The sequence below is a fragment of the Nicotiana tomentosiformis genome, chromosome 1, assembly GCF_000390325.3.
Source record: "Nicotiana tomentosiformis chromosome 1, ASM39032v3, whole genome shotgun sequence".
Taxonomy (NCBI): Eukaryota; Viridiplantae; Streptophyta; class Magnoliopsida; order Solanales; family Solanaceae; genus Nicotiana; species Nicotiana tomentosiformis.
Window position 1 is genome coordinate 74,023,012 of NC_090812.1, and position 26,692 is coordinate 74,049,703.

Consider the following 26,692-nt stretch of genomic DNA (forward strand, 5'->3'; position numbering starts at 1 on the left):
CTACAATTTTGATTAATCACATGAAGGGCAAACTCGGTTTTGACCGTATACAGATAGTCCTCTCGTTTCTCGGGAAAAGGTGGCGAGAAACGATATGATTTTTCAACCTCCGACTAGATGAATACTGACGTCTGCGACGAGCCCGATTGTAACGTATGTGACAAACGTCCCGTCGGTCCAGTTACCAAGGCATTAAATGCGCGTCAATAGATGGCCGACCGCTGCCAATTTTGAACCGTTGCTGTGAAATCTATAAATAGCCCCCTTCTTCATTATTCCAAACTTTTACCTTCAAATCTTTTTCATTCCAATCTTTACAGTTCTTCGCCTTCTTCAAAGCTTCCTATTCCCAGGTTTTGGAATTTCTTTGCTTGTTCTTCTCAAAATACCAAATACTTCAATCTCCCTTTTTCTTTGTTCACAAAAATTTAGATGTCCAAAACATCTAAAACCGTTCCGCAAAAAGAGGTTGCTTCCTCATCTCGGCCGGCCGGTGAGAAAACAGTGGTGGAGCCACGCTTTGAAGAACTTGTTCCCGGGGGGTGCGTTATTGATTCCGACTTTAAGGTCGAGAAACCCTCATCGGTTGCTGGTCGATGCGAGTCTGTATCGAGATATATATGCTCGATATCCAGAAACCTTCTTGATTTGGTGAAGAAAGATTGCAATTGGAAAAATAAAGAGGTTGTGATACTGGCACCGGAGGAAGCGATCACTACCCGCGTGTAGGGGTGGGCATTCGGTATTTTGATTCGGTATTTAAGAATTTCGGTTTGGTATTTCGGTATTCGGTTTATCAATTATGTATACCAAATACCGTACCAAATTATTTCGGTATGGTTCGGTATTTTTTATTTTGGTTCGGTACGACTTCGTTTAATAATCGCTAAATAAATAAACTTATTTTGGTTCGATACTGTAGCACCAAACTAGAAACAACAATATTGATTAACTGACAGAAACAATTTTTGTCCAAAAACAAAATTCACAGAAATAGTTCGAATGCCAACAAAATTTTTGGCCGTCTGTAGTAGTATATGGAAATTGGAAACACTTAAACTTGCTATCTATAATTCTATATTCTTCTTTTTTCTATTTGAAAATACCATATTTAAAACAAAATAAAAACGCCTGAACAACCAACATTTCACACTGCCAATTATATTTGCAGTGTGCCAATTACATTTACACACTGCCAATGCCAAGAACACCTGAACAACCAATATTTTAGGAAACACCTGCAATTACATTTACACACTACAATTACATTTACACATTGCAATTACATTTACCAACTGGAAACACCTGAACAGCCAACATTCTTCGAAAAAAGGCCATCCACAAATAGAGCAAACGCCTAAACATTGGCATTCATTCACAATGGTAAAAAGGTTTTAAAAAAAGAGTCAATCTTTAGCAGTTCTAGCACAAATTATGGAAGAAACTAGAAACATACCTTTAAATTTTGATTAGCAGCCGATCTCTTTGAAGTCCCAGCAAGCTTATGAAACAGTAGCCGATCTCTTTCTGAATTTGTGAAACTATCGCAACAGCAGCCGATCTCTTTCTGTATTTGGTCTTCGTTTGCCCGGAATTTGTGAAACTATCGCCCTAAATCGGAATTGACTTTCTGAGGAGTGAGGAGTGAGCTGAGTTCGTGACTGCCTAATGCTAATGCCCTAATCTTTAGAGTTTAGACCCTAATTGAATAGATAGTGGGCTTGGCCAGTTGGGCTGGGGCGCTGGAGTGGGTAGTGGGTTGGGAATTATATTAAAAACTTTGGGCTGGGGCGCTGGGCAGTGAGTGTAGTAGCTAACTATAGGTCCAACTTAAAAAAAATCTTTAAAAATTCGGTATTTCGGTATACCGAAATTTTAAGATTCTAATACCGAGGACCGTACCGTAATACCAAAATACCAAAAATGTAATACCGAATTAGACCGAAATACCGAAAAAATCAAAACTAAAATACCGAATTAATTCGGTCCGGTTCGGAATTCGGATTTTCGAATTTTATGCCTACCCCTACCCGCGTGGAAGGGTACCTGAGTGTTTACACTTATCCTTTTATGTTGGGTCCCCTCGATCCGGTCATCGTCAATTTTTGCAAGAAATACCAGGTGACCCTCGGCCAAATTCATCCTTCTTTCTGGAGGATCGTGATACTGCTCCATTTTTTTGTGAGAAAAATCGATGGGCTTCCCTTTACCCTCGACCACCTCGTAAGATTATATAGCCCTCGACTCTATAGAGGTGGGCTGATAAAGCTTCAACGCCGGGCCACCAACGCGTTCACCTCGAGCATAGATGAAGACAAAGATCGGGGTTGAATGGGCCGGTTCGTTCGGGTGAAGACCTCGGACCTGATCCCGGTTGAGAGCATGCCATATCCTGAGAAATGGATATAAAACGTAAGTATGATCCCGTTTTAAATTTTTGTTTGTTGTTTTACTTCTTCACCCTTTCTTATCAGTGTTTTTCTCGATGCAGCCGTTGCTTGGATGCCGGGTGCGGTTCCCTACCTTGAGAACTGGGTCAGGAGCCTGGTTTCGACATCAACATACGCCGAGCGTGCATGGCGCGATTTATCAAAGGGCCGGTGGGAGGCTCGTACTCATGGTAAGCCCTCATCTTGGCTTACCGATTTGCCTATCGTTCGAGGTGACATATTTATCTGAAGCATGAGTTTACTTATTTTCTCCTTTTGCAGGTCTCGGAAAGGATGCGGCTATGAGACCCCCGTCCGGTGATGAATAAGCTTTACCGCCTATCTTGAAACTGGTGCAGGTGATTAAAAGAAAAAGAGCCTCGAACTCCGAGGGTCAGAAACCCAAGAAAAGAGCAGCCCGTAAACTCAAGGTGAAAACAATCTCACTGACTATGGAGCCGGTACTGAGTCTAAGGGATGAAAAAGAAGAAGAAGAAGAAGGTGACTCTAGGCTGGTGGCCCGTGCACGAGCTAGCATCGATATTCAAAAAAATTTGGTACCGATGGAAGTTGATACTGCTCCGTCCAGGCTTGATGAGGTCGGGGAGGAGACTGCGACCCAAGTTCCCGTGCCGAGGGGGACCGAGGATATTTTACCTTGGGGCAAAGAGACCGTCGAAGAGGCGGTGGATGCCGGTACAGAAACAGAGCTTGAGACTCCCCAAGACGGAGGCTACGCCCCGAAAAACCTACTTGGGGCAATAGAGATCGGGGGTTCCCACTCGTTTCCTTCATTTTTGCAGTCGATGATACGTGACGCCCATGCCGTGGAGATTTGTCACGGGGAGGGAGCCCATGGAGAGAAAGATCCTTTCCGTGGTTATTTTGTTTGGGTAGAAGATGCCACCGGTCTAAGTGATTAGGAGGCTCCGAAGAAGAGCTCGGGCGAGGCGGGAGTCTATTGTCTTTTCAACGAAGCTCAACATGCCCTGAATCGGGTAAGTTCATATTTTCTTTGTCAATTTTTGTACTTGTATTTTTCTTTCCTTGCATAATTCCTTCTTTCTATTTTTGTAGGCCTCTGTGCTTCATCACGAGGTGTTTCTCCGATCCCGAGGGGAACTGAGCCGGTACGAAGCCGAAATACGAGGGCTTACCGAAGAGAGAGATGCCTTCAAGCTTCTCAGTGAGCAGAGAGAAGGAGAAGTAAAAGGACTTCAGGCTGATCTAGAAGAAGCTCGAAAATAACAAGCCGATTTGTCCGAGCAGGTAAAAAATATCTTTGAAGTTAATGATATTGACTCGGGCGTGATGGCTAATAGTTTGGTCCCACAGGTCCAGCAAAAGTTCGATGTGATCAAGCAGCTTCGTGTTAAAGTGGACGCAGTGAAAGCGGAGGCCGAGGAGTGGAGAAGGAACATGGACCGTCTTGCCTCAGAAAAGGAGGCTACCCGAGCTCAACTGGCCTCGACTGAGACCCAACTCTGAAGCTTTAAAGAGAAGGCCTTGGTGCAAGCCAAGGAAATCGAGGAGTTCAAGTCTCGGTTGGGCTCAACAACTTCTGATCGAGAGAGACTGGCTAGAGAACTTACAACGGCCAAATCAGAGGTCGAAGCAGCCACGACTGATGCTGATTCAATGGTGGCCGTCTACCAGTCCGATGCTGAAGCTGCTCAGGTTCGAGAAAAGTAGGTCGCCGAGGCTGCTCAGGCTCGAGCAAACTGGGTTGCCGAGCATGCTAAATGCCAGTCTCGAAGGCAGACTCTTGAGGAGATCCATGCTCGTGGCTTCGATCTTACATCCGAGATCGAGAATGCTAAGGAGCTTGAAGCTAAAGCCAGAGTGTTGGCCTTTCCAGATGATGATGATACCGGGAGTATGAGCGGATCTGAAAGCGAAGGAGGCCTCGAGGGCGAAGATGCTTCTCCTAAAGAGGACTAAGTCCTTTAGTATTTTTTGTGTTTCTTTTAAGACTGTTTTGGTCTTTTGTAGAGAAACTTGATAGGGCCATGGTGCCCTTGTAAATGATTTTTGATACATATATATAAAACTTTCTTCCTTTCCGCCTTATAAAATTATAAAATTGTATTCTAAGATCCGAGGTTTAAATAATTTGATTGGAACTGAATTAGTATAGCCCTTAGACTTTATGTTCGAGTGAGTGCTTGCTCGGAATCGAAGTAAAGGAACCTTTAGGTTTTTTATTTGAGCGAGGATGGTCACTCGAACTCGAGACAAAAAACAGCCCTTAGGCTTTATGGTCGAGTGAGTGCTTGCTCGAACTCGAAGTAAAGTAACCCTTAGGCTTTTTTTTTTGAGCGAGGACGGTCTTTCGAACTCAAGACAAAAAAAAATAGCCCTTAAGCTTTATGGTCGAGTGAGTGCTTGCTCGAACTCGAAGTAAAGTAACCCTTGGGCTTTTGTAAAAAAGATTGTTTATGGCTTTGTCCCCTTTCCGGCTTGACAGAGTTTCTTATCATTCATATTTGCGAAACTTGTAATGCCTTAGCATGAAATAGGAAATTGTTCGAGAGTTCGAACAATTTTGTACTCATTAGAGTTTTCGAAGCTTGATATTATCGAAACCTTTTATGATTTTGCCGATGGGTAGCCTTTTTAACCGGTTTATGATTGATTTCGAAGGCCTGTTTTGTTACGGAATTCGGACGTCTCCGATTCGTGTTAATTCGGTCGTAGCCTCTTTAGCCCGGGATTTGCGTCTTGGGCTTATTTTACTATTTTACTTTCGAGCTTGCCCGAAGTATCAGTCCCCGAGTGGGGTGGCCGTGGCCTATAGAAATCCCCCATTATTTCGGGATTTGCCTCTTGGGCTTATGATTTTCGGAGTTTATATAATTCGATCTCGTTGATTTTTCGGACGACAGTCCCCGATTTGTAAGGGTAATTATTCGAACTCCGGTCATGGTTGGCCCTTAAGCTTGTTTGCATAATAGATCGGGAATATGAAGTAGAAGAACCTTTCTGAGGTATGAGATATCGGTAAAGAAGAAATTTCTCTTTATAAGTCATTATACATGCATACATGTTTTGTGCCAGGGCTCGAGCAAACTACGCGGGCATGGTTCGTTTGACCATTTGGCCCTTATAAATTTTTCCTATCGAGACCCTATTGCCATGAAGTAACTTTCTTGCATCGAACTTGATATTCGAGGGCAATGCCCCTAGTATTAGAGGTTGATTGTAAATAGGCCTCGGATACTGTTGAATTGTTCTAAGTTAGCACGATCAATGGTTGCCTCAATAAAAACCTCACCGGAAAACCCATTTGGGACAAAACCCGTCTAAGAGAAAAAGAGTGCAACGCATGCTTTCAGACCTAAAGGCTTCGTGTTGAAGAATCCATCCTTGTTTCTGGTCGAACACCTGCAGGGGTTAGTTTCGAAATACAAATAAATACGGGAAGGTCGTACCTTAGCAGTAGTATCGCTTTAGGTGGGATACGCTCCAATTGATCGGTAGTTATTTGTCGTTTATCATACCGAGCTTATAGGATCCTTTTCCGGTGATTTCGAGAATCTGATACGGTCCTTCCCAGTTCGGACCCAGTTTCCCTTCATTCGAATTTTGGGTGTTAATGGTGACTTTACTTAGCACCAAGTCCCCGATGTTAAAATGTCGAAGATTGGTTCTTCGATTATAGTACCTTTCGATTCGCTATTTTTGGGCGGCCAATCGGACGAGAGCGGTTTCTCGTCTTTCGTCTAACAATTCTAGGCTCGTATTCATGGTCTCATTATTCTACTCCTCTGTTGCATATCGAAACCTGATGCTAGGTTCTCCGACCTCAACCGGGATCAGAGCTTCGGTGCCATAAACTAACGAGAATGGTGTTGCTCCGATACTGGATTTCGATGTTGTACGGTATGCCCATAGGACCTCGGGTAGTATTTCTCTCCATTTTCCTTTCGCATCGGTCAACCTCTTCTTAAGATTTTGGATGATGGTTTTGTTGGACGATTCGGCTTGTCCGTTCCTGTTGGGATGATAAGGTATTGATAGGATCTTTTTGATCTTGTGATCCTCGAGAAATTTAGTTACTTTTCTACCGATAAATTGTTTTACATTATCACATACAATCTCGGATGTCATCCCGAATCGACATATGATGTGGTCCCAAATGAAGTCTATCACTTCATTTTCTCTGATTTTCTCGAAAACCTGTGCTTCAACCCATTTAGAGAAATAATCAGTTATAAACAAAATAAACTGAGCCTTACCTGGGGCCGATGGGAGGGGGAAACAGTGTCCATTCCCCATTTCATGAAAGGCCATGGAGATAGGACCGAGGGGAGTAGTTCCCCGGGTTGATGAATCATGGGCGCATGCCTTTGGCATTTGTCGCATTTTTGAACTCACTCACTTGTATCCTTGCCCATATCAGTCCAATAATACCCTGCTCTGGTTACTTTGTGGACCAGCGAATCGGCACCGGAATGATTCCCACAAGTGCCCTCGTGAATTTTTCGTAGGATGTAATCGGTATCTCCCGGTCCCAAACATATTATCAATGGTCCATCGAACGTCCTTCTAAACAACGTTCTGTCTTCGAACAAGGTGAACCGTAAGAACCGTTACCCAAGCGATATCTCTGAAAATCCCTCAATACCTCGTCTAAAATCCGAGCTCCCAACTTTTGATAAAAAATGGCAAAACCCCCATTTTTGGAGACTTTAACACTGCCCAGTGATTCCTTAATTACGATCGCGGAAATATCCTCGCGATCGCGAAGAACAACTTTGTTGCCCCATTATTTTACCCTACGCGAACGCGTAACTCTCCATGCGAACGCGATGAAATAGCTCCTCAGACTTACGCGATTGCGACTAACCTCACGCGATCGCGAAGAACAACACCCAATTCCACAGCTGCCTTACTTCTTCTTCGCGAACGCGGCCTAGCCCACGCGTTCGCGATGAATAACCTGACGAACCTACGCGATCGCGTCCCATTCTTGGCGAACGCAAAGAGATAACCCACCTGATGAACCCAACGCTGCCTTTGTGCGCAGAGCTCTCGATTCCTTTGGATCTAATGGAAGTTTCCCGTTCTTGAAGTACTCTATGTATTTGTTTCTCCAATCCCAGGTTAAACTTGTGGAGTTTATCTCGATGTGACCTTCTTCGATTATCGATCTCATGAGTTGTATGACAGTCCCCGAGTTGAGCTCGTCATCTTCGACCGATGAACCTAAGTTTGTAAGAGCGTCGGCCTCACTGTTCTATTCTCGAGGTACATGTTGCAAGGTCCATTCCTTAAATCGATGTAGAGTCACTTGTAGTTTGTCCAAGTACCTCAGCATTCGATCTTCTCGGACTTCAAAAGTCCCGTTAACTTGGTTTACCATGAGGAGGGAATCACACATAGCCTCTACGACTTCCGCTCCCAAGCTTCTAGCTAGTTCGAGACCTGCAATTATGGCCTTATACTCGGCCTCATTGCTAGTCAATTTTGTAGTTCTGATAGACTGTCTATCTACATTACCTGTGGGTAATTTTAGTACGATGCCTAATCCGGACCCCTTCGCGTTCGAGGCACCGTCCGTAAAGAGGGTCCAGACTCCCGAAAAGGTACTCGATTGTATAAGTAATTCTTTTTCAATCTCAGGTATGAAGGCCGACGTAAAGTCAGCCAAGATTTGAGATTTGATGGCAGTTCGGGGTCAATACTCAATATCGTACCCACTGATTTCTATGGCCCATTTGGCCAATCGACCCGAAAGCTCGGGTTTGTGTAAAATATTTCGAAGAAGATAAGTTGTTACAACACATATCGGATGACACTGGAAATATGATTTTAGTTTCCTAGAGGCGCTTATTAAAGCAAGCGCTAATTTTTCTAAGTGTGGATATCTAGTTTCGACCTCGCCTCAGGTCCGACTGACATAATAAATAGGGAATTGCGTACCTTGCTCTTCTCGAACCAAGACTCCACTTACCGCTATCTCCGAGACAACTAAGTATAGGTAAAGTTGTTCGTCCACTTTCGGGGTATGAAGCAGTGGCGGGCTCGATAAATACCGCTTTAGTTCCTCCAAAGCCTGCTGGCATTTTGGAGTCCATGCTAAGTTGCTCTTCTTCTTAAGTAGAGAGAAAAATTAGGGGCTCCTATCTGAGGATCTCGAAATGAATCATCCTAGGGCAGCTATCCGTCCTGTTAGCCTCTGCACGACCTTTACATTATCCATTACCGTGATATCCTTGATAGCCTCTGCACGACCTTTACAAATGCATATTTTTCGGGGTTGAGCTTCATATTGTACTCCCTCAGTATATCGAAAGTTTCCTGCAAATGCTTTAAATGGTCCTTTGCTCGTAGGGACTTAACTAACATGTCATCAATATAAACTTCCATTGATTTTCCTATTTATTTTTCAAACATTCGATTTACTAGGCGTTGATAAGTTGCACCAGCATTTTTTATACCGAATGGCATTACGTTATAACAGTAGGTACCGTACCTAGTGATAAATGAGGTCTTTTCTTGGTCCTCCGGGTTCATCTGTATCTGGTTGTACCTGGAGTAGGCATCGAGAAAAATGAGAGTCTCATGGCCGGCCGTGGCATCGATCATACGATCGATATTAGGCAAAGTAAAAGAATCTTTAGGGCATGCTTTATTAAGGTATTTGTAATCTATACACATTCTAAGTTTATTTCCCTTCTTAGGGACTACCACCATATTTGTTAGCCATTCGGGGTATTTTACTTCTCGAATGGATCCTATTTTAAGAAGTTTGGTTACCTCGTCCTTGATGAAGGCATGTTTGACCTCGGACTGGGGCCTTCTTTTTTGCTTTATCGGATGGAATTTCGGATCCAAGCTTAGTTTATGAGTGGTGATTTTCGGTGGGATCCCTGTCATGTCAAGATGGAATCAAGCGAAACAGTCCATGTAAGCTATAAGAAATTGAGTAAGCTTTTTCCTGAGCTCGGGATTTAACCCCGTGCCCAGGTATTCGCTTGGGCAGATATTCGATTAGCGTAATTTGCTCCAGTTCTTCGACCGTTGATTTGGTAGAGTCAGAATCATCGGGGACCATGAAGGATCGAGGGATCCCATAATCATCATCTTCGTCAGTCTTATGCTTCTCTTGTTGGGTCGAGGTTGACGTTTGTGATTGCTATTTGGTGTCCCATTTCTCTTTTGAATCTGATCCCTTTGTCGATGGTAGTGATGCTATCAGAATCACTTCATCGACGGCAAACATTTTTTTTTTACGGCTGATTGCTCCCCGTAGACTGTTTTGATTCCCTCTGGTGTTGGGAATTTTAGATCCTGGTGAAGGGTTGAGGGTATTGCGCTCATATTGTGGATCCACGGCCTCCCGAATAGGGCGTTATATCTCATGTCGCCCTCGATCACGTGAAACTTCATTTCTTGGATAATCCCGGCCATGTTTACTGGCAAAATTATCTCGCCCTTAGTGGTTTCACATGCCATATTGAATCCGTTTAGTACCAGGGTTGCAAGCACAACCTGGTCCTGTAGACCGAGTTGCTCTACGACCCTTGATCGAATGATGTTGTCCGAACTACCTGGATCAATTAACACACACTTAACTTGAGTTTTATTCATAAGTACAGATATTATCAGTGCATCGTTATGTGGCTACATGATTCCTTCTGCGTCTTCATCACTAAAGGAGAAGGTTCCTTTAGGTATGTAATCCTGAGTTCGAGATCGCTTCTCTCTTATAATCGGCATCTTAGCGCATTTTAGCACCGGCCCCTGGGGACATCGATCCCTCCGATGATCATGTGGATGATGTGTTATGGCTCTTCTTGTTCGTTTTGTCTATTGAACTCTCTGTTTTTGAAATGGTTCTAGGCTCGGTCACTTAAAAACTCTCGAAGGTGCCCTTCATTGAATAATCGGGCTACCTCCTCTCTCAACTGCCTGCAATCTTTCGTTTTGTGGCCATGTGTAATACTCCTCATTACAAAAAAAGGGTAATTAAGTAATTTACCAAAAAATATAATATAAGATGAAATAGGGGCAAAGCCCTACGCTAACAGAAACAAAAGAATAAAGGGCCGAAGTCCCTTTCTCTGGCCAAAATCAAAAATAAATAAAGGGAAAAGGTTGTTGCATAAAACCAAACAAGAAGCAAAAAAGGGATTTTGATGGTGTAACGTCCCAGCCGGTCATTTTGAGAGTAATAGCCCCGATCCCCTATATACTACTTCTCCCATATCTATTTTTGCTATTGTGACTTGCCGGGAGTTTTCATTTTGGTTTTTGGAGTGATTTGGGACACTTAGTCCCTAAAATGAGAGCTTAAGTCTTAGGATTTTGACCGTAGTCGGAACTGTGTGAAGACGACTCCGTAATGGAGTTTTGTCGGTTCTGTTAGCTCCATTAGGTTATTTTGGACTTAGGGGCGTGTACGGATTTTGTTTTGGAGGTCCGTAGCTTATTTAGGCTTGAATTGGCGAAAGTCGAATTTTTTGAGTTTTGGACCGGTAGTGAAAATTTTGATATCGGGGTCGGAATTAGATTCCGGAAGTTGGAGTAGGTTCGTAGTGTCGAATATGACTTGTGTGCGAAATTTGGAGTTAATCGGACGTGGTTTGGTCGGTTCCGACATCGGTTGTAGAATGTTAAAGTTTCAAGTTCTTAAGATTTGAATTGGAGGGTGATTCGCGATGTTTAGCATTGTTTGATATGATTTGAAGGCTCGACTTAGTTTGTATGGTGTTTTAGGATTGGTCAGTATGTTTGATTGGGTCCCAGGGGCCTCGGACGTATTTCGGATGCTCAACGGGTCATTTTTGGACTTAAGGAGTTGGCAGTTTTTGCTGGTGTTCTGGAGCTGGTTTCCTTCATCGCGATCGCGTGAGAAGGCTCGCGATCGCGTAGAGTGATTGGGAGACCAGCTGGGTTATCTCTTCGCGTTCGCCAAGAATGGGACGCGATCGCGTAGGTTCGTCAGGTTATGCATCGCGAACGCATGGGCTAGGCCGCGTTCGCGAAGAAGAAATAAGGCAGTAGTGGAATTGGGTGTTGTTCTTCGCGATCGCGTGAGGTCAGTCGCGATCAGGTAAGTCTGAGGAGCTATTTCATCGCGTTCACGTAGGGTAAAATAATGAGGCAGCGAAGTTGTTCTTCGCGATCGCGATTAAGGAATCACTGGGCAGTGTTAAAGTCTCCAAAAACGGGAGTTTTGCCATTTTTATCAAAAACTTGAGTTGGGAGCTCGGATTTTGGACGAGGTATTGAGGAATTTTCAGAGATATCGATTGGGTAACGATTCTTAACTCCTTTATGGTTATATTCCACTAATCTATGGTTGATTTCATCATTTAATTTCGGATTTTGGGGTTGAAATTGGGAAAAGTTTGGAAGAACTTCTTCAACAAAGATTTCGAGTTTTGAAAGAGGATTTGTGGTTGGATTTGAGTAATTTTTATATGGTTAGACTCGTGAGTGAATGAGTGTTCGTATTTTGTAACTTTTACCCGATTCCGAGATGTGGGCCCCACGGGCGATTTTTGAGTTAATTTCGGAATTTTTGTTAAAGTGTTGATTTTATTAACTAGATGAGTCTATTATGGTTGTATTTATGATATGTAATTGCTTTTGGCTAGATTTGGGCCATTCAGAGCCGGATATTCGTGGAAAAGGCATTGTGACCGATTGATTGAGCTTGGTTCGAGGTAAGTGGCTTGCCTAACTTTGTGTGGGGGAAATCCCCTTAAGATTTGGAACTATTGTGATATGTGAGCACCGTGTACGTGAGGTGACGAGTACGTACATGGGCTAGTTGTGGTAAAACCCGATTTTCTTACTGAGCAGCAACATATTTTCCTGTTATTTTGAGTTATACCATTTTAATGAGTACTAATCTATTTTCATTCTTAATTGAGTTATTCCAATATGTGTAGCTATCATGTTTAGTCTAATACAACATGTCTATGTGTCTTAATTATTTATGTGAATTTTGTGCAGCATGCTTAGTGAATTTTCTACTTTTCGTGACTGGTACCTAGTCTAAATCGTAAGAATTTTGTAATGTAGTTGTATTTCTATCGTTCGCACTGCATATTTACTTTGGGACTACGGAACGGTATTCCGGGAGATCGCCTTGTAATGCATATTTACTTTGGGACTACGAAACAGTATTCCGGGAGATCCCCCTAACGGTATTCCGGGAGATCCCCCTTTACTGCATATTTACTTTGGGACTACGGAACGGTATTCCGGGAGATCCCCATGTACTATATATTTACTTTGGGACTATGGAACGGTATTCCGGGAGATCCCCCTGCACATTTACGTTTGGGACTACGAGACGGTATCTCGGGAGATCCCTTATTGTGTTTCTGTGTACTGAGCTATTACCTTCTATGATTTTATTGTTGTTAAATTTCAGCCTTTATCTTATGGCAGTATTTCACTCTATATTATTTTATTATACATTTACCAGTAGGGCCCTGCCCTGACCTCGTCTCTACTCTACCGAGGTTAGGCTTGGCACTTACTGGGTACCGATTATGGTGTACTCATGCTACTCTTTGCACATATTTTTCGTGTGCAGATCCAGGTATACCTTATCAGCCGCACTATCAGTGAGCCGGGACAGTTTTGGAGACTTCAAGGTATATCTACCGCATCCGCAGACCTCGGAGTCCCCTTCTACTCTTTCTTATGTCAATTATCTTCTGTATTTTTTCATGTTAGACTCTGATGTATAGAGACACTAGATCTTTCCTTCTGTAGTTTGTGATTCACGATATTCCAGGTTTTGGGATTGTTGTGTATTTTTGAATAGTTGGTTAAATTTATATTTTTATTTAATTATTTCGCAAAATATTAGGCTTACCTAGTTGTAGAGACTAAGTACCGTCACGACGTCACACGGAGGGAAAATTGAGTCGTGACAGACGGGTCAAGGGTTAAGGCAAAAATAAAAAATACAGAAGGTGAGTTGGGGAAAAAGCTTGGTGCCGCAAAAGAAGCCACTTCCAGCCATTATTTGTTCAAATCTTAAGGTACTGTATTCCACAAATTTGAGAATATATTTTAATGGTTAGAGTTAAATAAGGAGATTGGCAAAAGTCAATGAAACAAGGAAAGATATGTATAATTTTTTTTAATCTTTAGCAATCTCTTGAGGAATCTTAAGCACTAATTGTGTCTTATGGGTATTACTTGAGCTTCTTCTTCTGGTAGATTTTAATTTCGATTCTCATGATTGGAAGATTCTACAGAGTAATAGAAATTACACTAGTTCATTCACGCAATTGAGAATTTTCTTCCTAAAGAATCAATAAAAATTTATGAAATTGGATTAATATATTATATGAATAGGTTGGAGTTGATAGATTAGTAATTACTCATATGTGGGTAAATATAATTCAGCGAATTAAGAGTCAAATATGAAACCTCGAGGGTTGGGTATTCTAAATTAGCTATGAATTAGCCTAAACAAGGAAATTAACATGAGATCGATATTATGTAATTATAGAATGATTGGAGGAATTCGTACGAATTACTCGAGGTGAAGTATTTGGTATTTCGGCACGAGTACTGTGAGTAGTAATCTTACTGCATTTTGTGTTTTCATAACTTGCATGATTTATATATGATTTTTAATATGAATATATTACCGATTATTTTGAGTTGCATGTGGGACAAGTATTTTACTCGATATGTTACCGAAATAGTTAGTTGAGATGATTATCGTTATTTTAACTATTTACGTTGTCACTAGATCTGTTTTACCGTTACTTGAATTTACTGTTATCTAAATGAAATTATATGATTTGATAAGAACCGAAATGCCCTATATTTTTTTAAAATATTTTCTACGAGTATATACGGATTACAGAGACGAGTATAAATGAGAGTAGACATTGAAGGATCCCGTAGCTAACGGCGGGTTCATTAGACCTGGTGCACCTTATAATTATCGATTACCGTTATAGCCCTCGCTAGTGGGAAGGTAGAACTAGCATACTGTTACCGATTTTCCTCGAGTAGGGACTATTGTTATATTTGACTTCTTGCGAAGAAGTCCACAGTTATACCGATTACATGATCCGTTCATTAAAACCTCCCAAACATGAATATTGATATTACACAGTATTTACCCAAGCTTATTACCGAATTGTCAATTGATTTATATTACATGAAAAATATGATGAGACTGATTATTTTTTATTATTTCTGAAAAGGCATTTTTATGATATTTTCTGTTTAATATACTATCATGTTTTCTGACTTGTCCCCAATAAAAACGGTTGTGGTTAAGTGTTATTACTCACTGAGCTAGCGACTCATTCCTCGCTAATTTTTTGTACAGAGACACCAGTTGACGCGAGCGAGTATTTTGTTAATTAGAGCGCACAGATTGATAGTTCTTGGTGAGCCTCATACTTGTTCGCGTGGGCGGAGATTTTATTTATTGTTATGGCCTTTTCTTTGAACTCTTAGAGTCGCTCCATAGTCATTCTTTTAGTGTCTTGAGTATTCTTTTGTTATTATAAACTTATGTTGAGTATCACTCATTCTTATCAAAGTTGGAGATAAAGTAGTATTTCTAGCTGTTAGTGAGTGAACTATTAATGGTAGATATTTGTTTTGGTTAATTGATAAAGTCATTGTCGTTTGAATTGATATTAGGATGTTTGGTTGTTTATTTGAGACATGAAAATTTTTGGGATAGTCCAAATACAGGGGAAACACTGTTCGATTTTCTGTAAAATACTGATGAGGCTTACTTGGGGGCACTTGCTCCTAAGTGCCGGTCATGATCCTAAATTGGGTCGTGACAAAGTTGGTATCAGAGCCCTAGGTTATTCTTGTGACTAATGGAGCACACGTCGTTAGTAGAATCTCAATTATGGTTATGTAGCCGGCCATTTCCATAATCGTGATTCTGCGAGGGCGTGATAGGATGTGTCTTGTCTTTCTTTCTTATTCCTCCATACATGTGTGGAGATTAGGGCCAAATAATTGAATCTGTCATTACTTATCCTATTCGTGTATGGCTCGGACCAATTACCCTATAATAGAATTTGGCTAGAGGTACAAACTTCAAAGACGGCAAATTTCGCCAATGGACATGCAGCCATCTCCAAGCAAAGAAATGCTACATAAGTAGAATACAAGACCAGTGAAAGGTTCATTGTGCCATATGAGGTGCTTTCCAGTAAGATGCGTAATAGAGTCCATTTCAAAAATTTATACTAGTCCACCACTACAGTGATAAAGGAGTGCTATCACAAAAAGGTACTTACCTCCATAAAAAAAAATTGAGATCTTTATGGATAAAATAGATAAACATGAGAAGAATGAGCAACAAAGTATGGGCGCTAAAGTCCTCATGCACCTTGAAGATATGGGGAACAACAAAATATTCTTAATAAAATTCCTAAAGTTGAAACTACTAAGTTTACTATTTCTGATAATTCAAAGGATCCTTAAAGGTTTTAGTAAAATACTTACCACGTTATGAGCTATAGGATATTTCATGAAGAGGTCTATGGAACATGCAACTTTTAGACTAGAGAACATGGCGAATACATGAAATGCTACAATACTCTTAGAGATGCCAACAAAAGCAACACAACTAATTTGGGAATAATTTCACTAAAGTGCTTATGAATCACTTTCTTCTTGATAGTTTGTGACGTAAACTTGCCTGCTAGATCATTTAAGAAATTGATTTAGACGTTGGGTATACTTACATATAACACCAAACTTTCTCAGCTGGATACGCAAGCAACATCTTAAGTTTAGAGGCTTATTAAAAGGTTGGTTAATTGTTTAAACAAGATAGTAATTGCATATATGAAGACTTAAACCTATTCTGTAGCAGTTACACTTACCAGAAAGATTGAAAATATGGACATGATAGGCGTGCAAGAACTAACATAAGAAGATCGAGATTAGAATATCTTTTAGTATGGATTATAATATGAGTCGAAGATTTAACAATCAAGAATGTTTTGAGATATTAAGCGATCCTTTTCGGGTTGCCACATTTGTGAAAAACTTATAGTAGTTAGACATGTGTTTAAAACTTTTAAGATTCAAGTTAAGAGAAATAAACCCCAGCTAACCAAGTTGTACTTGATATGGCTGACTCTAACGTACAAATGGATATGGATTAATTATCTTCTTACCATGCTACCCTCGATTACTATGGAAAGACTATTAGGTTTGGTGAACTTTAAAAGCTAGTTTTGTCCAAAAAGGGGATTATAGGTTTTAGAGACGAGCAAATTATAAATTTTGAAGACTTAACGGTTATAGAAAAAAGGTTGTTTGGATCTCATAGATACGGTAAGGGGCACAAGAGAAGAAACACTTAGTTTGAGAAAAAAAAAGAAGTATCATAATGAGAGATTCTCTAATGTATTCCTAAGGATTTACTAGGACTACCTCCAATATGAGAAATAGACTTCAGTATTGAGCTGACACCTGACACACAAACTATATCATATGGCACCAAAGAGTTGAGAGAGCTAATTGAATAATTGAGACACCTACTGGATACAGATTTTATCACACCGAGTGTTGCACCATGGGGTACATCAATATTGTTTGGAAAAAAGGGGATGAGTCTTTAAGAATGTGGGCCAACTACAGATAATTAAATAAGATAACAATACACAACAAATATCCCTTGTCTTGTATAGATAACTTATTTGATCAGTTACAAGGAGCCATTGATCTTTAGTCTGGTTATCATCAACTTAGAATAATAAAGGAAGATATTTCGATGTTGCCTCTAGTACTCGGTACAAACATTATGAGTTACCTGTGATGTCCTTTAGATTGGCCAATGCTCCAATTGTATTGATGTATATAATGAATATAGTGTTCAAAAGTTGTTTTTGGAAAGAATTTTTTTAAAAATAGTTTTTACTTACTATTTTCTGGTATATTCTCGTACCCGGGAAGAGCACGAGAATTACTTGAAAAATATGTCAAAAATACTGCAGGAAAATCAACCTTTTTTTTTTTTTTTTTCAAATTCTTCAATTAGATGGACTAGATGGTATTCATAGGACACATGGTATCTAAGAATAAAAAATGGTAGATTCTAAGAAGATAGAAATAATTCATAAATGGCCGAGATCCATTTCTCCTACAGAGATTACTTTTGGCTTGACTGGCTACTATATGCATTTGTGTAGGATTTCATTAGAATAGCACCACCACTCACCAAGTTAACATAGAAAATCGCTAAATTTCAGTGAATGGAGAAATATACAACGAGAAAGCATGTTTGACAATTACACTAATGTTAGCCTTATTCCAATAGGCTCTAGAGGATTCACGATGTTATGTGATACTTCGAGGGTAGGATTAAGATATTTTCTCATGCAAAATAGTCGCGTGATAGCCTATGCTCTAAGGAAATTGAAGAAGCTCAATTTATATTATGCCATTCATGATTTGGAGATGGTCATAGTGGTATTTCCTTTTAAGATTTAGAGACAATATTTATACGAAGAAACCTATGAGATTTATACCTAGCACAAGAGCCTAAAGTACACTTAAAACCAACAGAGATATAAATATTTAGTAATGCTAATAGAGGGACTACTGAAGATATAATTGTACTATTTTGTATTGTTCGGGGAAGATAAATATTATAGCTTATGCAAAAAAAGAAAACTATGGGTGATTTGGCGCATATAGCTCTTGTAGAGATACTTTTGGACGAAGATATGCATAGACTAGAGGGTACACGTATTAGATTCAATATGGCAAAAAAAATTCAAAGACATTATTGGCTATTGGCCAAGCCTGATGTAGAGTGTATAAAGGATAGCCAATATTTAATTACCGAGATTAGTTTCTAGCTGGTAAAGGCAAGGATATGACTGTTAATAGTGAGGGTATTCTCCGACTAGGTAATTAATTATGTGTAGCAAACATATATGGGTTGAGACAAGCTATTCGTGATGGAGCTCATAACTCTAGATACACTGTATATCTCAGGTCTATAAGATGCACCATGACAAAAAAAAAATGATTGGTTGGAAAAGAAAGAAAGAAAAAAAGATTTGTTAACTTTGATTCTAACTATTTGACATATCAGTATGTTAAGGCAAGCACTTGCGACTCACAGGCCCACTAAAATAACTCAAGATTCTGAAGTGGAAATACAATAGAACAATACATTATATGACTAAATTACTCAAACAATTAGAGGTATGATTATATATGGGAAAGTTGTAAATTGGCTTACAAAGTAGGCACGTTTCTTCCTAGTTAAAACCTCTTATACTGAGGTAAAATATGCATAGATATACATGAACATAAAATTATCTGACTCAATAGAGCTCTATTGTCCATCCCCTCTAATAGAGGATCACATTCACTTCACAATTTGAAAATCTTTTCAAGAAATGTTGGGTACACGAGTAGATCTTAGTACTAGTTTTATCGCACGGAAATGCAAAGTCCGAATATGCTATACAGATCTTGGAGGATATGTTGAGAGATTGTATTCTTGAGTTTGGAGGTAGTTGGGACGCTTATCTACCTTTAGTTGAATTTGCTTACAACAATAGCTTCCAGCCCAGTATTCAGATGGCATCGTACGAAGCATTATATGGTAAAAGATATTGTTCTCCTATTAGAGGGTTTGAAGCTGGTGAGGTTAACTTATTGGGACCCGACTTAGTACAAGAAGCTATTGACAAGGTCCAATTGATCAGACCGCGATTGCTCACAGTTTAAAGCAGACAAAAATTTTATGCGGATAAGAGAAGAAGAGACTTAATGTTCACAATTGGAGATAGAGTGTTCATACATGTATCTCCTATGAAGGGCATGATGCGATTCGGGAAAAGAGGTAAGTTGAGCCCGAGGTTTATAGGTCAGTATGAAATACTTGACCGAGTGGGAGCTATGGCATATCATTTGGAACTTTCTCCTTAGTTATCTTATATTCACCCAGTGTTTCATGTCTCCATGCTTGAAAAATAAATTGTATATCAGACTCCTCCCAAGTGCTTGAAGCACCTACTATACCACTCGATTAGAAGTTGTCTTACGAGGAGGAGCCGATGGCTATTGTCGATAGACAATTGAGGAAGTTACAGTCAAAAGAAATTGTGTTCGTTAAAGTCTTATGGAGAAATCATACTGTTGAAGAAGCTACATGGGAAATAGAAGATGCTATGCGAGTCAAGTATTCTTATTTATTTCAGTCTACAGGTACGTACCTGAGCTAAATCCGGAGACCGAATTTCATAAGGTAGGGAGAATGTAATACTCCTCATTATAAAAAAAAGGGCAATTAAGTAATTTATCAAAAAAATACAATATAAGATGAAATAGGGGCAAAGCCCTACGCTAACAGAAACAAAAGAATAAAGGGCCGAAGCCCCTTTCTCTGGCCAAAATAAAAAAGAAAGAAAGGGAAAAGGTTGCTGCGTAAAACTAAACCAGAAGCAAAAAAGGGATTTTGACGGATCAAGGGTTAAGGCAAAAATCAAAAATACAGAAGGTGAGTTGGGGAAAAGGCTTGGTGCCGCAAAAGAAGCCACTTCCAGCCATTATTTGTTCAAATCTTAAAGTACTGTATTTCACAAATTTGAGAATATATTTTAATGGTTATAGTTAAATAAGGAGATTGGCAAAAGTCAGTGAAACAAGGAAAGATATGTATAATTTTTGTTAATCTTTAGCAATATGTTGAGGAATCTTAAGTACTAATTATGTCTTACGGGTATTACTTGAGCTTCTTCTTCTGGTAGATTTTAATTTCGATTCTCATGATTGGAAGATTCTACAGAGTAATAGAAATTACACTAGTTCATTCACGCAATTGAGAATTTTCTTCCTAAAGAATCAATAGAACTTTATGAAATTGGATTAATAAATTATATGAATAGATTGGAGTTGATAGATTAGTAATTACTCATATGTGGGTAAATATAATTCGGCGAGTTAAGAGTCAAATATGAAACCTCGAGGGTTGGGTATTCTAAATTAGCTATGAATTAGCCTGAACAAGGAAATTAACATGAGATCGATATTATGTAATTATAGATTGATTGGAGGAATTCGTACGAATTGCTCGAGGTGAAGCATTTGGTATTTCGGCACGAGTACTGTGAGTAGTAATCTTATTGCATTTTGTATTTTCATAACTTGCATGATTTACATATGATTTTTAATATGAATATGATACCGATTATTTTGAGTTGCATGTGGGACAAGTCTTTTACTCAATATGATACCGAAATAGTTATTTAAGATGATTACCGTTGTTTTAAATATTTTCGTTGTCACTAGATCTGTTTTACTATTACTTGAATTTACTGTTATCGAAATGAAATTATATAATTTGATAAGAACCGAAATGCCCTATATTGTTTTAAAATATTTTGTACGAGTATATACGGATTATAAAGACGAGTATAAATGGGAGTAGACATTGAAGGATACCGTAGCTAACGGCGGGTTCGTTAGACCTGGTGCACCTTGTAATTACCGATTACCGTTATAGCCCTCGCTAGTGGGAAGGTAGAATTAGCATACCGTTACCGATTTTCCTCGAGTAGGGACTACCGTTATATTTGACTTCTTGCGAAGAAGTCCACAGTTATACCGATTACATGATCCGGTCATTGAAACCTCCCAAACATGAATATTGATATTACACAATATTTACCGAGCTTATTATCGAATTGTCAATTGATTTATATTACATGAAAAACATGATGAGACTGATTATTGTTTATTATTTCTGAAAAGGCATTTTTATGATATTTTCTGTTTAATATACTAGCATGTTTTCTGACTTGTCCCCAATAAAAACGGTTGTGGTTAAGTGTTATTACTCACTGAGCTAGCGACTCATTCCCCACTAATTTTTTTTACAGAGACAGCAGTTAACGCGGGCGAGGATTTCGTTAATTAGAGCGTACATGTTGATAGTTCTTGGTGAGCCTCACACTTGTTCGCGTGGGCGGAGATTTTATTTATTGTTATGGCCTTTTCTTTGAACTCTTAGAGTCGCTCCATAGTTATTGTTTTAGTGTCTTGAGTATTCTTTTGTTATTATAGACTTATGTTGAGTATCACTCATTCTTATCAAAGTTGGAGATAAAGTAGTATTTCTAGCTGTTAGTGAGTGGACTATTAATGGTAGATATTTGTTTTGGTTAATTGATAAAGTCATTGTCGTTTGAATTGATATTAGGATGTTTGGTTGTTGATTTGAGACAGGGAAATTTTTGGGATAGTCCAAATACAGGGGAAACTCTATCCGATTTTCTGTAAAATACTGATGAGGCTTACTTGGGGGCACTTGCTCCTAAGTGACGGTTATGATCCTAAATTGGGTCGTGACACCATGGGTGCAAGTATCATGGTGCCATGATACTTGCACATTTGATTGGGATTTCTCTGGGCTGGATCGCACTGTAGAGGTCGAGGCCATTTAGTATCTTTGATGCGTCCGATAGCTGACACGATGGTGGATGCATCAATGTTGAAGTTATATTCTGATAACTACGGTGCTTCCTTAGGTCCAGTATGTCTATCGAACCCATTCTTGTTCATCAGCCCTCGAGACCCTTGGCCTCGATCATTTCTCCTTTTGCCTCGTACGAGGTTGCGTCCCGGTTCGTTACCCCTATGATCTCCGTTATACGGCTGGTATTGGTCCCTGTTTGACCTTGGTTCTCGGTCGATGTCCCTTTTAATAACGGACCCAAAACCCAACTGGTCGTCTTTGACTCTAATCTTCGATTGATAACGATTGTGTACATCGGCCCAGGTAACAGCCGAGTACTCGATCAAGTTATGCTTCAACTATCGTGAATCCATCGAGCTTCGTTCGTTCAGTCCTTGGGTGAAAGTTTGAACGGCCCAATCATCCATGACCGGTGGTAGATCCATTCGTTCCATTTGGAAACGAGATACGAACTCTCTTAGCATCTCGTTATCTTTTTGCCTTACCTTATAAAAGTTCGACTTCTTAGTTTCGACCTTTATGGCTACGGCATGTATTTTTACGAAAGAATCTGCAAGCATAGCAAAAGAATCGATAGAGTTAGGCGGTAAATTATGATACCATATCATTGCTCCCTTTGACATAGTTTCCCCGAACTTCTTTAATAATACGGATTCGATCTCGTCGTCTCCTAGATCGTTCTCTTTAATGGCACATGTGTAAGAGGTGACATGTTCGTTGGGGTCGGTCGTTCCATTATATTTAGGAATTTCGGGCATGCGGAACTTCTTGGGGATCGGTTTTGGAGCTGCGCTCGGGGGGAAGGGCTTTTGTACGAATTTTTTGGAATCCAAGCCCTTCAATATTGGTGGTGCCCCCGGGATCTGATCAGCCCTGGAGTTATAAGTTTCCATTTTTTTTGTCGTTTGCTTCAATCCTCTTTTCTCCTGACTCTATTCGTTTTGTCAGTTCCTCGAGTATCTTAATAATTTCGCGATTAGTCCCCGGTTCTTGTTCATTTGGCCTTACTACAGCTGTTCCCGTTTTGTGGGTGACTTCTCGGGGTGGACCGTGCTCGGGCCTGCTCGGTGCTTTGGTTTGGCTCTGCAACTGAGCTATCGCTACTTGTTGAGCTTGCAACATTTCAAAAATTATACGCAGGCTGATCCCGTCTTCTCCAACATTTTGGGTATTTCGAACTGCAGATCGAGTTCCACCATGAATGTTGTTTTCGGGGTCGGAACGTTGGTTCGCCTCAATGTCCACATGTGAATTAACGTCAATTGGATCTACGACCCGAGTTCCAACGGGGTCGACGAGTGGCCTTTCATCCTCGGGCGTCAGGTTGTTATTCTCATCTTGAAGGCTAACTTCGTTGTCAATAGGTAGGGCCATTAATTGAGAGTTCGTCATTTTTAACCTAAAATCAAAGACACTTCTAAGAGCAAGTGTAAAATAGTGTATTTTACAGAGATTCGTACCAAATAACCACTATTATCCTTAGCCCCACGGTGGGCGACAAACTGTTTACCCGAAAAATGGATAGAGTTAAATTTATACGTAGTACTAAGGATACATAGTATAATTTAGTACAAATTGGAAAAATAAGTAAAGATATATCGAACTTTAACTGTAAAAAGAATAAATACAAACCCAAATTGAATAAAGAGTGATTGATAAGAGAACAAGATGAATCAATATCAAAGCCCAAAAAGGATAATATTTGCTAGATGTTATGTAAATCTCAGTAATTCTGAATGTGTGAATGAATCAATGCTTTTTTTTACAGATGATAACCACTCTTAATATAGTAGGGGAATCCTACTTTGGATATAATTAAAAATATATAGTGAGGATCTCATGATAGATTAGTTAATAAGCTTTTTCTTGATTCAAGCCGTGATTTCTGCCGAGATTCTCTCCCAAAATGCAGCTATAATGACTTTTTTGTTCCTTGGCTCGGTCTCGATCTTGGCCGGTCTCTGAGTCTCGAGTTCGATATTGATTCGATCTCAGTATTAATCGGTCTCTAGGTTTCGAGCTCGATATTGGTTCGATCTCGGTATTGATCGGTCTGTGGGTCTCGAACTCGACAACCTAACTTCACATCACAATTCGATATTATAATGACGAACATCGATCTATCATGCTCCAATCTTGATTAATAACACGAAGGGCAAACTCGATTTTGACCGTATACACAAACGCTATAATATCAACAATGTCGATTTATACAAATTCTAATACTCCCCTTTTCCTATTTAGCTGTCATAATGTCATGTATACTATAGAGTAAAAAGTAGTTGTTTAAATTAATTAAACTTTTTCAACTTTGTCCTTAGCGTTAATTGTTCTAGAATCAAGAAGGCACGTGAATAGACAAAGATCAAACAATTAATAAGGGACAAATGAGTCAAATTGCATTGCTAACTACGTCGTATAAAAGCTTATCCTACCAACTGAATGAGAATGGAGGGAGTAAATTTCTTGTGCATTCAGCCCAATATCACAAGTAAACAATAAAAAACACAAACAAGTGCAAGAATCTCTTACTAAATTCAACCTGTATCAATAACATATATGGGTACTAATTATTTTCTCTTATATATATAAACACGTTAAATTTATATACTATGCATTATAATTGGTAGTGCTTTAAATCTTAGAATTCGACAGCGAATCAACATGCATTTAAACCATAATAAAAGATGTGGGCAAGTGGGAGGAGCTCATACAGTCACAAACTCAATCATCCATACACTCCAAAAAGTTTAACCCTTTTTTTTGGATAAGCTCCTAACCCTTGTCTATTACCATCTCTCTGTAACTCTTCAAAAATAGTCAAATTTTCCCAATAAATGCAGACATAACTTTTTCTTCTTCTCAGCCTTTCAACACAGTTACTCGCCCCCCCCCCCCCCCCCCTCTTCCCTCTCTCTGTATTAAATGACCTCCACAGGCCCAATAAACATAGTAGCAGGCACCGCATTAATTTCCCCTCCTTCTTCCCAATGTAAATTAATGTCGCCTGACCCCATTCCCCCAACCCCGCCCCCCCTCGACCTCGATCACCGTCCCCCCCATAACTACGATCGATCGGACGGTTGTCGTTTTCCCAAAGTTCATTAATTCCTCTCCATGTGATCTGATTTCATCTTCACCGTCTGTTATACCTGTCCGGTGACAGTAAGGCTTCTGGATCACCGCTCCTTAGCCGGCTCGACGAGAATACTCCTCCCGTCGCCGATGTTCTCATAAACATCGGACTCGCGAATGATTTGCTTCTTCTCGAAGAACCTCCGCCAGTACTATATCTCGCGCTTGACTCCGATAACGGGAAGAATCCACCTCTGGTCCGCCGGAAGAACGGCGATTTCATTCCTCTGTAATATCGGAACGAGAATACTCGTGGTTTTGTTAACGAGCTGAACGGTGAAGGTCTTTTGCTCCAGAAGCTTCCTGATCCTATTGCTCTGCGGTACCGCCATGGCGAAGCTGTTGTTGCTTCAAGTATTAGTCTCTCGGATCCTAAATTCCTCTCAAATCCGAAGGAATAGGATCGTTTTAGCAATATATCACGTCCGCTGAATCTAATATCCTCTGATTGGATCATGTTTCTCCTTGGTGACGGTTCTTGTGTGATCTCTGAGAGCGTTGTTGTATCCGATTCTGGCTGAATTTCAGCTAAAGGCTCTAGAATTGTGTTCTCCACCAGCATGTCATCGAAGCTCGGGCGTATCCTTGCAGCCATTAAGGGAGTGAACGGTGACTCTGGACGGAATATTCCGGCACGACACAACGGGCAATTCGCGTGTGATTTGAGCCATATATCAATACAGTCCACGTGAAACGCGTGTGAACATACTGGAAGCGTGCGTACATAGTCATTCTCTTCGAATTCCAGTAAGCACACCGCACAATCGTGAACGCTGCTTTTTCGAGTGTGGACTGAAAGAGGAATTGTTTTGATAACTGAATCGTCCAGTCCATAAGGAGAGAGCACGTGGAAAGCATCAGTAGGATCAAACGGATAAGGAGGCGACTCGATATCGCCGGCAGATGACGCAACGTAACGTCGGCGACGGCGACGCCACAGTCTATAACGGCCATGTAGACGGAGCAGATGGCGCGACAGGAGCCGCGAGTAGGTAATGATGACGAAAGCAGTAGCGATAATAACGACCATGGCAATCAAAGGTGGACTGAAATCAACCGGTTGCTTAGACGGCGGTGGAGTAGTTGATAAGTCTGACGTCGACGCTGACGTTGATGAAGTTGGCAATGTCGACGAACGATAAAGTGGCCGCGTTGAAGGTGATGGAGCTTTCTGAGTATTGTTATGGTGAACCGCCGGCGGCGCCGGTGACAGTGACGGTGACGGAGCAGGAGCTTTATGGTGGAGCATGATGAGCTGCAGGGCAATTAACTGAAATGGAATTGGTGCTTTTATTTTATGTGCTCCTTTATTGAGGGGGTTTGGTTAATGGGGGGAATGTGTGTGTAATATGCAAGTAAATGTTAGTGCGTTTTGAGAGAAGAGTGTGAGTGATTTGTGGTGCTTTCACGTCACTGTTGCAAACTTACAATTTGTTGACGAAGTTTGTATAGGAAGGACACGTCACCATTACTGAATTTAATGCGCGGGATTGTCCCACTGGAGTGTACTTGACTTTCTCGTTTCTATTGCTGATGTGGTGATATCTTATTGGCTGTTGACGGTCAACGAACTGAATGTATTTGATGGACGAGAAAATATAAGAGTTTTTGAAGTGAGCAGCAGCATCACAATCGCAGATTAAGATTCGAAAAATTA

General features: G+C 40.3%; 1 protein-coding gene and 1 long non-coding RNA gene across 2 annotated transcripts; both read right to left on the reverse strand.

The window, feature by feature from the left end:
• Window positions 1-944: 944 nt before the first annotated feature.
• Window positions 945-1,663, reverse strand: LOC138909229 (uncharacterized). The gene is made up of 2 exons (XR_011415706.1): window positions 1,457-1,663; window positions 945-1,357 (listed from the first exon to the last, which is right to left on the reverse strand). It is a non-coding gene; the product is annotated as an uncharacterized lncRNA (long non-coding RNA).
• Window positions 1,664-24,547: 22,884 nt separating this feature from the next.
• LOC104110786 (RING-H2 finger protein ATL65) lies at window positions 24,548-26,595 on the reverse strand. The gene has a single exon (XM_009620337.4). It carries the CDS (start codon window positions 26,282-26,284, stop codon window positions 25,037-25,039), a length of 1,248 nt encoding a protein of 415 aa, XP_009618632.1. The 5' UTR covers window positions 26,285-26,595; the 3' UTR covers window positions 24,548-25,036.
• Between the last annotated feature and the right edge of the window lie 97 nt (window positions 26,596-26,692).